The sequence below is a fragment of the Gadus morhua genome, chromosome 18 (genome assembly GCF_902167405.1).
Source record: "Gadus morhua chromosome 18, gadMor3.0, whole genome shotgun sequence".
Taxonomy (NCBI): Eukaryota; Metazoa; Chordata; class Actinopteri; order Gadiformes; family Gadidae; genus Gadus; species Gadus morhua.
The window spans coordinates 19,592,931-19,604,936 of NC_044065.1; the positions used below are offsets into that span (position 1 = coordinate 19,592,931).

At 44.5% G+C, this 12,006-nt stretch overlaps 3 protein-coding genes across 4 annotated transcripts in view; 2 read left to right on the forward strand and 1 right to left on the reverse strand.

Annotated features, from left to right (window-relative positions):
- The first annotated feature begins 5,182 nt into the window (after positions 1-5,182).
- Positions 5,183-10,233, forward strand: ccr10 (chemokine (C-C motif) receptor 10). 2 transcript variants are annotated; one of them, XM_030340982.1, is made up of 2 exons: positions 5,183-5,226; positions 8,733-10,233. In XM_030340982.1, the coding sequence occupies exons 1-2, from the start codon at positions 5,202-5,204 to the stop codon at positions 9,860-9,862; spliced, it is 1,155 nt and encodes a 384-aa protein (XP_030196842.1). In that variant the 5' UTR covers positions 5,183-5,201; the 3' UTR covers positions 9,863-10,233. The 2 variants fall into 2 exon arrangements, with proteins under 2 accessions (XP_030196842.1, XP_030196843.1); XM_030340983.1 differs by having other exon boundaries at positions 5,187-5,226; positions 8,670-10,233.
- A 521-nt stretch (positions 10,234-10,754) lies between these two features.
- LOC115531627 (myeloid-associated differentiation marker-like protein 2) lies at positions 10,755-11,913 on the forward strand. Its single transcript, XM_030340985.1, has one exon. It carries the CDS (start codon positions 11,026-11,028, stop codon positions 11,872-11,874), a length of 849 nt encoding a protein of 282 aa, XP_030196845.1. The 5' UTR covers positions 10,755-11,025; the 3' UTR covers positions 11,875-11,913.
- Positions 11,914-11,977: 64 nt separating this feature from the next.
- Positions 11,978-12,006, reverse strand: part of LOC115531626 (putative protein MSS51 homolog, mitochondrial) — a 4,206-nt gene continuing 4,177 nt past the window's right edge. The window contains exon 6 of the mRNA XM_030340984.1: positions 11,978-12,006. This exon is cut by the window's right edge and continues 1,063 nt beyond it. The gene's annotated coding sequence lies outside the window, so the exon portion shown is untranslated.

The window sequence follows — 12,006 nt, forward strand, 5'->3', positions numbered from 1 at the left end:
TGTTATTTCGTGTGAGGCAGAGAAGGCAAGATAGACAGAGAGGGGGAGACAGAGAGAAATTCAAACTTTCCAATTGCAATTGTCTTTTGTTTTAATTTTTTTGCATTTAATTTTTTCATAATTTCAATGTGTTGGAAGTATTTCATGGATTATGTTATAATATAATAAATCAGATATTTACATATATAAGTAATGCAATAGAATGTTTCAATAACAATGCCACGGCAATGTTCATTTGGAAAGAAACGATTAAACAGAAGAATTCAGAGAGGAGATTGAACCAGGCATGGGGCGAGGGACGGTGAAATACATCGAGAGAGGGCACTAGAACATACAGTCATTAGGTTCTTTCAAAACGTTTGAAGTCTATCTTCGTGGGTTGCGGTGAAGGTTACCGTGGTTACTTTTAAAAAGGAAGCGCCGTAAACATGGGAATTTTTCAGATTGTTTGTCTTTTCCTAGGTTGCCCCTATGGACTACTGTTTGTGTGTGTGTATGCGTGTGTGTGTGTGTGTGTGTGTGTGTGTTTGTGTGTGTGTGTGTGTGTGTGTGTGTTTGTGTGTATGTTTGTGTGTACGTGCGTGCGTGCATACTTGCGTTGGGCTTGTGTGTGTGTGTGTGTGTGCGTGAGTGCGTGTGTGTGTGTGCGTGTGTGCGTGTGTGCGTGTGTGCGTGTGTGCGTGTGTGTGTGTGTGTGTGTGTGTGTGTCTGTGTGTGTGTGTGTGTGTCTGTGTGTGTGTGTGTATATGAGTGAGTAGGGCGGGGCTAGGAAAGCACTGTGGGCCCAGCTTCCTGTCTGAGGAAACTGTTGATGGAGTGATTGTACACCGGGGAACACAACTCTGATTACTGAATGCGCCATAACCTCCCAGGCCAGGCAAGATATCCACCTCACACATTGCCTTTATTTTGTATTTATTATATGAATTCATAATGTTGTATTATTGATCTATTATTATTTCTCATTCATCGCCATTTTACTCTTGGATAATGTGTTTAAATCCCATTCTTAGCAAAGCATGAACAGACATCTTGTGATGTATCAGTTGTGGAGTAAAGAATTGGTGTAACACTGGTAAAGTGTGGGGGCCCCGTGGACACTAAGTGCACCAATGCTTGTCTCTAAAGGAATATAAATTGGGGAAATTACATACGTAGGCTATTGTACTTTATGTTTTTTAAATAAAAATAACAACACAATAATATATTGATACTGAATTTGAAATCAGAATGTACAAGAAAGTAAGTGATAAATTGACATAATAATTAGATAATAAAATAATTATTAAATATATAATATAATTATTAAGTATTAAAAAGCCCCCGCCTATGTCTATTACACGGGCCATGCTAACAGCATGGTTGGCAAACACGGTTTACAGAACAAAGAATAAAGCTCACGTTAAGGATAACGTGAGGAGGGGGGAAATAAATGTGGGAGAGAGTTTATAGTTTAGAAATAGCCTGTTTTACAAAATACAAACAACAACATTTCATATCAAATATTAATATTAACAGATAATAAACAACATAGCAATTAAATTATTAATGCAATTCGAAGCAGAGAGAAAGTATATTGTGAAAAAACCAACCAGTTTATAATATCTCAGATTGTGCTTTACCATGAGGCTCCTATGGGACCCTGCAGTCTGACTGAGTGTACCCAGACAGACAGAGACAGACTGACCGTACACAGACAGACTGACTGTACACAGACAGACTGACTATACACGGAGAGACTAACTGACAAACAGACTGACTATACACAGATATACTGACTACACACAGACAGACTGACTGACAGACAGACAGACTGACTCTACACAGACAGACTGACCACAGACAGACTGACCTCAGACAGACTGATTGACTGTACAGAGACAGACTGTACACAGACAGACTGACCACAGACAGACTGACCGCAGACAGACTGATTGACTGTACAGAGACAGACTGTACACAGACAGACTGACCACAGACAGACTGACCTCAGACAGACTGACTAACTGGAGACAGGCTGTACACAGACAGACTGACCACAGACAGACTGACCTCAGACAGACTGACCTCAGACAGACTGACTGTACACAGACAGACTAACTGAGAGACTGACTGTACAAAGACAGACTGTACACAGACAGACAGACTGTACACAGACAGACTGACTCTCTACGGGTCATTGTCTCACTAAAGACAATGGTCCCTCTCTAGGTAACTGTCTCTCTCCAGGTTACTTCTGCTCTCTGGTAACGGTCTCTCTGTTTAACTGTCTCTCTCCAGGTTACTTCTACTCTCTGGTTACTGTCTTGCTCCGTTTGAATGTCTCTCTCCAGGTTACTTCTGCTCTCTGGTAACTGTCTCTCTCCGGATAACTGTCTCTCTCCAGGTTACTTCAGAGCTCTGGGTAAGTGTCTCTCTCTGGTTAACTGTCTCTCCAGGTAACTGTCAATCCAGGTTAGAGTTACTGCCTGTCTCTTGGTAACTGCTGCTCTCTGGGTTACTGTCCCCCTCTAGATTACTGTCTCTCTATGGTTAATGGTCTCTCCAGATGACTATCTCCCTCCAGGTATCTGTCCCTCTCTGGGTAACTGTCCCTCTCTGGCTAACTGTATCTCTCAGGTTAACCGTTCTCCCAAGGTAACTGTTTCTCCATGTAACCCGGTAGTCGATCTCTGGGTAAACATAACCCATAGTGTACAGGCACGCCTTGATGCTGGCAGTATTTTGAAAGCTTTCTTTCTTTTCACTTCGGGGCAGCTTGAGCTCAATACACACCGAGACCTGAACACGTCTCTAGGTGAAGGGTAAAAAGTTTACCAGCAGCCAGCGATCAAGATCAGACAACAACTTGTTTCCCACACAGAGAGAGGGATGGTGGGCACTGAGTCTAGGCCCTGAGCCAGTTGTGGTGTGGTGGGTGTTGCACGTTTGTTACTAACAACTTGAGCTGAGTAAACACGAGAGCCATGGTTTAGATGAGAGTGGCCACACCTTACCCCAGCTGTCCTCAGTGCATGGTCTGTGGGGAGCAGCGAGAACCTTACCCTGACCACAATCACCACAAACACACACACACACACACACACACACACACACACACACACACACACGCGCGCGCGCGTGCGCACACACACACAAACACACACACACACACACACACACACACACACACACACACACACACACACACACGCGCACACACACACACGCACACACACACACACACACACACACACACACACACACACACACACACACACACACACACACACACACACACACACACACACACACACACACACACAAACACATAAATGTGTGCGCACACACACACACACACACACACACACAAACACATAAATGTGTGCGCACACACACACATTCACACCATCTGCCAGCCCCTAACTAAAAGGTAACACCCTAGTTTTTTTGTGTGGTGAAGAGAGAAATGTTTTTGTTTAAGGCCATAGGTACTAAGCAGAGGCTATTCACTTGTTCTGATTGCAGACACGAACTACCAAACATGCAGTCCTATGTATAATGGTAACGTGAGCTTATTTGAACTCCTAATTTGCTCATTCCTGTTCTGACCCCAGCCCCACCAAGGACACGTCACGGTTATGACCTCCATGACCAGTCTGGATCCTCGGTCCCAAGGAAACCACTTCAGCAGTAAACATGTTCACACACAAACAACCATCGCCAGACCAACAATGGCTAAACTGGCACCCAGACTTGTGGTAAAGGGGTGGATGGAGATGACAATGCAGGGGGGCTGAGAGGCAGAGGGCAATAGACAGGGCTAGAATTTAAATCATCAATCATCTAATCATCAGTGGGTCAAGATATTTGGCTTTTTACCCTTAACACTTTTTGAGAACAATGTGAAAAGATTTGATGGAATGTTTCTCTGAGCCGGTTTAATTTGAAACATATTGTGATATAGGCATACAATATATCAATGGGTAATTGTGGGTGTTTGTGGTCCTTCCAAGTTTTAGACAAAAGCAATTTCACCACCTTTTTTCAATCGGTTTTGTGATCCCAACTACAGACCCAATACTGGTGCTGTAAATTCCCAGCTGCTGAATAGGGTAAATAGGGAAATTTTTTATACTTTTAGATATCACAATGAAATGACTGAGTTGATTACGTACATCAAGACAAACCTAAAATGTATCACAAGTTTTTTTAAATTGTTTGCTAACATGGGCAAACGAATTACGTATGTGCTAATTTGGATAAATACCACAACAGATTTAAACATTGGTTATAGCCAGGTGAAAATGTCTTGCTATTTTCATGGTGATATCTAAAAGTAACATTTTTTACCCTATTCTTTTGCAAAAATGAATGATTAGGTGTATGAATAGGATATATTTAGTTATTTTTCCAAAACTTTCTCCTAATGGGATTCTTCTGGCCTTTTTTTCCCTTACTCAGGACATATTGAGGATACAAAATCAGTTGAGTTGCTTCTGTTGCAATTTCTTCTAGATTGACCCCCATTTTGGCTTAAAATGACTGGACTATATAGCCTCAATGCACCAAGGGATTTCTGGGGGTTTGCTAGGTATGCTGTTAGCTCTGCAAGGCAAGAGCGCAAATAGTGTAGTGTCTGTCATTTTATTCCCCACAACAGAGGGCAAGTTCACTTCACACCTTGGAATAGATATGTTAATATAAAAAAGTTCTGGCGTAGGGTGAAACTGAGTTAATGGGATTGTTGATGCTTCTATCTATCAGCATGAACTACAGATATAGATCCGTTTATTTAAAAAAAACGATTAAATTAACAATTTGATCAATATATTAATACATTCTACACATTGTACCTTTAACATATTCATCGTTGTTTTTCGCTCAATGAATCTTCAAATTAAAATTTAAAATTTATTTTGAAGTTTGCAAGTTTGATTTTGCCTCTTTATTTAATGCACTCCTAAATGTTATTCACCTATTGTCTCTAGAGTTAAATGTACACTTTATATTACAATTTTTTTGTAATAGTTGTCATCCAGATGGAGATGCAGGAGAAAGTGGTAGAGGTGTAAGATAAGAAAAGTAGGGTAGCAGTGCCTTTTTCTGGCCACGCCCCTGCTGGTACCTGATTGGATGAAGGGGTGTGGCTGGGGGAAGTGGATCACGTTAGGCTAATTTAGGTTTGTCAGGTCGTAGAACATATTGGATGACATCCTAACATGCATGCTACAACACACGTCACAGGTAAAAGTCTGGAATTACTCTCTAATCTAGGGGATTAGATTGCATCAATTATAATATTTATTATGTCATTGACATGCATAAATGGACCATGAGTCAATATTAGTTATTGCATGGATGATTATTGAGATTGTAGATTAGGAATAGAATCGCACGACTGAAAGTCTATGTTTTCTTTGTTTGATTTATAATTAATTTAGACATTTACTGAACCTTTTGGTAAAAATGTCGCAAAAATGTTTAAAATTTTATTATTAGTTCATATTTAGGATGGGTTGTGTTAGGTGGTCATAAATGCTATTCTTATATGAATCCTAGCAATTGGTGAACAAAAAATATACATTTGATTTTTTTCAAAAGCAATTTCACCAGTGAATCTTGGAATAATCAAATCATTTCGTCACTATTTGATGTATGATAGCAGGTGAGATGAGGGAATAATTTGTTTCCAAGTTGACCTGAAGTTTTAGGTAAAACATTAAAACACATATTTTATACTCTACTCACTTGAAAATCCAAAGATACATTTTAAGGCTTATGGCAAAAATAAGAATCCAGTCCTGACCTATGAGCAGTATTCGTACCTGCGTAGATAATACTAGGTATAATGCTATAGTAAGTCCTGTAACACTGAATACTTTATGTATATATTTACATCATTCATAATTCAATTAAATTAAATTCAATTTTATTTGTATAGCCCTTAATCACCATTACAGTCTCAAAGGGCTTAACAGGTCAAATATTTATTTATGTAGTAATAATGAACAAACAAAAAACAATAGGAATAATTACACACACACACACACACACACACACACACACACACACACACACACACACACACACACACACACACACACACACACACACACACACACACACAGACACACACAGACACACGCACACGGAGAATATCAAAGTCGTGATTTGCACACTCCAGTAATCAGGTGAATTTTAGAAGCTGGGTTTTGCTCGCACACAGAAAATTCAATGGAAGATGGAAAAAACGTGTTTTTGTCCTTTTTTATCCAGTGATGAATTAATGAATGTCCTCAACTTTGTCCGGTGTTCTGCCAATTTCTGCTCCCTTGTTCGATTTTGCTACCTAGTGGTTCTGCACATGACGACACTATTGATCAATGGTGTAAAATACACATATTGTACCCCTGAAAATCTCCAATAAAGATGTTATAATACAGTATCAAAATATAAAAATATGGGGAGCATATTTTGATGCTGTATTATAACGTCTTTATTGGGGATTTCCGGGGTACAGTATGTGTATTTCACTCTTTGGTTGAGGCTGAGAAAAGCATCCTCACGTGATCAGACAAGTGGAAAGTTGATAAAGCGCATGTGAATCCTCTGACCGCTGAGGAGAACGCCTAAAAAAGGACAACAACAATGTTTTTCCATCCTAAATGGATTTTTCTGTGTGCGAACCAACCCCAGCTCGCGGACAAGATTCACCTGAGTACTGGAGCGTGTACATCAGTACTTTGATTCTCTTGGTGTGTGTGCGTGTGTGTGTGTGTGCGCGTGTGTGTGTTGGTGTGCGTGGGACAGCGTCACGCGGCCGCGTCACGTTTCTCTGGTGCAGAACATATTGCAGTGTTAAGGTGTCTTGCTTTAACCAAGTTGACCACCCTAGTCGAGACGGGCTCGACTAGGGTGTGATCGGACATCAACTATTGTGTATGGATCTATTTAACAATGTGTTGTTATTTTACTGAAAACTAATAGGTGTTGTTTGGTATTCAGTCAAATGAAAAACCTCCTCCAAATGTAAATCCCTTCTTTTTTGACGTAGCCTACCGAACGGCTGGTTTAAACAATTGTATGGTTATCAACAGACATATTTTAGTCGCTCTTCTTACCTTTTCATGACGTCACTCCCTTTGCCCTCAACCAGTCGATTGAAAAAGGATGGATTATGGCCACCAAACACGTTACAGTAAACAAAGCTAACCAACATGCCCTACCACCAGCAGTGCCAACAAGCACTGGTGAAAGAGATCAAATGAAGGGAGTCTGGAGGTGGAAAAGATATATAGACAGTTGGCACGCAATCTGAGTCATATGGAGACAACCAACGGGTGTCTGCTACACCCCCACCTTAAACCAGTCACTTACACATTAAGATCGGCCTACCTTGACTAAAACAGGTAGTCAGTACCAGTTTCACATCACTTCTTTTTTTTTTTAATATAATTATAATGTATGATATGATGTGAGAGGATCACAAGTGAGTATTGTTTTTCATCAAAAAAATAAAACGCAACAGAATGAATCCATAATCGATCCCTCTATTGCTCTTGATAGTCTATACCAGTCATACTCAAGTAGCGGCCCGGGGTGTCTATAAATGGCCCTCGAGCTGTTTTGAAAAGTTTTTTTAATTATTAAAAAAAAAAAAAAAAAAATCGTGCTGGGCGCTCTTATTTTGAAACCGCGATCTCAATACGAGGCTGGGGGTTGCAACGATAAACAGATAGCACTCCAGCCCACAGACCGCTCCAGCCCTCCCAAACTCGAGGCAGACAGTCCATCTCAGCAGCAGTCAAGGCCGATTTAGGGTCGTTTTAGACGCAGAGACGTAAGCACGTAATTTACACAAGGGACTTGTTTTAGCCAAGTTTTGATTTACGGTTCCTTTAAGGTTCCTTAAGGATTGCGCGTGTTGCAAGGGGATTCTCCGCCAGAACAGTAGGGGGAGCAACAAACGAATCTGTGGGGGTGGAAGTGGAAATCTGTGGGCGTGGAAGTGGAAATCTTCTTCTCCTTCTTCAAAATTCTTCATTCGCTTCTGTCACAGCCTTTTAAAAATGGCGCTATTATGCTGTAAAACCGGAAATGTGAGACTCCTGAAAGGATGTGGTTAGCTGGCCAATCACAGTCTTTGCGAGCTGCGTAGGGCCGTAGTGTTTCAGTCGCATAGTCAGGAATTTTGGCCGACGCACGTAAGGGGGGATATTTTACCGCGCAAGGGGGGTTATGTATCTTACGTGCTTACGCGTTACGTCTAAAACAGAGCATATATCGGCCTCAGTCACACGTATACCGACCGGCCCCTTGAGTCACTGAAAAAATATTTGTGGCCCCTCATCATTTCTACTTGAGTACCCCTGGTCTATACCACTCTATTCTCGTCCTGAAAGTGTTAGGGTTGGAAAGAGATTTTTGAAAAACTTATAAGATCTGCTTATGTGAGTTTTTCCCTGATTTGCTATTTCTTTTGCTAGTTTACTAGGAGTCCTTCTTAACTGAAGATGATGTATTGGTCATTTGTAGAACTAGTTAAAGACACCTGAAGTGCTTGAGATATGTTTATCATATCCCACAATCACATCCCAAGGCTATAGCTTATGTCTTAATGTTGTAAGGAAATATCAATTAAGACACATCGTGCATGAAGGCTATCCTCTTTTTTATTACTGGCACAGCACATTGAAAACATCTCCATGATGTCCACTGACTGTAACTGGTGTTGACGTCATGGCTCCCAGCTCTGCAGACCAGCCCCCAGTACACTGACTGGGAGCCCGGCTACAGCGGCAACTACTTTGAGGAGGACGATGGCGGCCTGCCCGAGATGTGTGACCCCGAGGATGAGGAGGTGGCGGCCATCAGGGCCTTCCAGTCCCTCATGTTCTGCCTCATCTTCCTGACGGGCGTGGCAGGGAACGTCCTGGTCATCACCACCTTCAGCCTGTACCGCCGCCGCCACCTGCGCTCCATGACCGACGTCTTCCTGGTGCACCTGGCGCTGGCCGACTTCCTGCTGCTGCTCACCCTGCCCTTGCAAGGCGTGGACACCCACCTGGGCTGGGTGTTCTCCGAGCTGCTGTGCAAGGCCACGCGCGCCAGCTACGCCCTCAACACCTACAGCGGCCTGCTGCTGCTGGCCTGCATCAGCGTGGACCGCCTGGTGGTGGTGGCCTGGCCGCAGGGGGTGCTGCGGCTGCGTGGCCGGCTGCTGGCCGCCGGCAAGCTGACGTCCCTCGCCGTTTGGCTGGCGGCCCTCCTGCTGACCACGCCGGAGCTCCGCTACGCCGGCGTGTCGCAGGAAGGCGGCGACAACCACTGTGTGATGAGGGAGAGCTCGACGGTCAGACACGTCACCTCCGTGGCGCTCATCGTCGTGTTCGGCCTGTCGTCCGTCGTCATGGTGACGTGCTACTCCTGCGTGGGCAGGATGCTGAGGGCGGGGCCCGGTAAGAAGGGGTTGAGCAAGCGGAGGGGTAGCCAACGGCAACAGCGGACCCTGAAGCTGATGGTGACGCTGGTGGCGGTGTTCCTGCTCTTCCAGCTGCCCCACACTGTGGTGCAATGGCACAAGTTGGCGGCGGTGGCGTTCTGTGGTGTTGTTCTGGAGTATGTGACGTGCACGTTGGCGTACAGCCGCTGCTGCCTCAACCCCATCCTCTACGCCCTCATGGGCTCACGCTTCCGCAGCGACCTGCGCAAGCTGGCGGACGCGACGGCCTGCCGCAGGCACCGCCTCCGCCCCCAACGCCCCCCAGTGGTCCAAACAGCGAACAGCAGCTCAATGTCCTCTCCTCCTTATTCTTCCTATCCCTGCCCCCCACCACTCTCCCCCACCTTCTCCTCCGGCCCGACCCTTCACTCCCCCTGATGGAGATGTGCCAATGGATTCCCAGGAATGAGGACGGCCCTCCAAAGCCTTTCCCTTGGAAGACCTTCTGATATTCCGACTGCATCAGAGTTTGGATTGTAGGATCACGTATTGCCCTCGTCTTATATTCCATCAAATTTGCAGCCCTTATTTTATTTTATTTTATTTTATTAAAGGATCCCCATTAGCTTATGCCATAGCAGTTTGCTAATCTTCCTGGGGTCCACATAAAATCCACATTACAAGTAATACTATTAAGTGTATTAAAATACAGTTCATATATACACAACTATAATAACAGTATACATAATACATCACAAAAGTTCAGCAATTATTAATACAGTATAATAAATAACTAAAACAGTACAGTTTAAACTAGAATACTTGATAGTAATCCTAGACAACATGAATGAAACCATACATTGTTCCTACAAAAAGCAGCGTCCATATAACCACTAAGAAAAGTGCGCCTTTATTCTCCTTTTGATTGATATTAAATAACAATGCATCCCCAATTTCAAGGTTTGCCCACAATAAATGTTCAAAATGAGAAATCCAACCAATAAAAGCTTCTTGATACACAGAAAATGTTGTCTTTGAGTTGTGCTACTAACAGGTGTCACGCCGTATCAGTTTGGTATGGATTTGTAAAGGACGCTATGGTTGACATTTAAATCAATAAGTTCTACGGCTAGACAAGTCAGAATATGTTTTAGTAAGCAGACAGGTGTTTAGCTGAGTCTAAATGTAGTTCAAAATACAGTTGGTTTAAGACTTTAAAGTTGGTTCCATGCGTAAAGACACTGACACTATCCAAAGAGCACATTGAGTGCATTGCAATCTCAATATACTTAACTATGCTAAGATTTGAATAAAAACGTACAGCAGCTGATAGCGCAGCCACCTGTTTAGAATACTCCACAGCCCAGCGACACTGGCCATGTTAGGGCCGTGGAGGCCCGGCAATCAAATAAAGCCGCAGCCCCTCTCGCTAACCTCATGCCAGACAGAGCAACTCCTGCTCAGAACAGAAAACATCCTGGCCACTGGATTCATTGCAAAACGGGCGCGTATCTTTCCCCTGAAATATTGCAAATTTGCTGTCTTGGAAGCAACAACAAAAAAGGTACAGCATTTCTAATCATAACTGTATCGACGAGGTCATGTGCGGCCCCTTCAAGAGCATCGGAGGCATCCTGCGTCTGCTGGAGATGATCTTCAGCGGCGTCGCCCTCATCCTGGTGCTGTTCCGGGGGGGCATGGGAAGCCCCTGGGGCGTCTGGTGCGACTTCGTCTGGCTCTTCTGCTTCCTCATCCCGCTGCTCATCACGGTGGCCGAGGCCCTGAAGATAAATGTGCTTATGAAGATGTTCCTCCCAGATTGGGACGACCTCACCTGCGGCCTCACCATGATCTGCACGCTGATGATCGCCTCTGCCAGCATCATCTACGCAACCGGCTACGCCTGCTTCCACTGTGTGCTCAGCATCCTGGTTGTGACCTTCTCCCTGGCCGCCACCGCCGCCTTCCTGGTGGACGCCATCCTGCAGAAGCTCAAGTGTCCCAGCGGCTACCTCTCGCGCCTCAGAGGCGTCCTGCGCTTCACCGAGGCCTTTGTGGCGTGCCTCCTACTCACCGCCGCCACCAGCTACTTCCTGTACGTGGACTGGTACCACCGGTCGGCCGGCATGATGTGGGCGCTGTTCGTGTTCACCGTTTGCCTGCTGGCCAACGTGGTGCTGATCCTGTTCAACCTGGTGAAGCTGCTCCGCGACCTCCTGCCCAAGGCGTGGCTGGAGCTTGTGTACAACGTTGTGGCCTCGCTGCTGTACCTGTCGGCCGCCATCCTCTGGGCGGTGTTCGGCTACTGGGGCTACTTTGAGCGCAGGGAGGACAGCAGGTACTTCTGCAGCGGCTGCTCTCTGGGGGATCTCCACGTGGTCATGGCCGGCGCGCTGCTCAACCTCCTGCTCTACATACTGGACCTGGTCATGTCCATCAAGGCTCGCTAGCGAGGGACCCCGCCACACACACATCAAGGCTCGCTAGCAAGGGACCCCTCCACACACACATCAAGTGTAATGATGTCAAAATAAAGGGAGAGTTGATTCAAAATTTTGGCTTGCGATAATGTTTTATTCTTT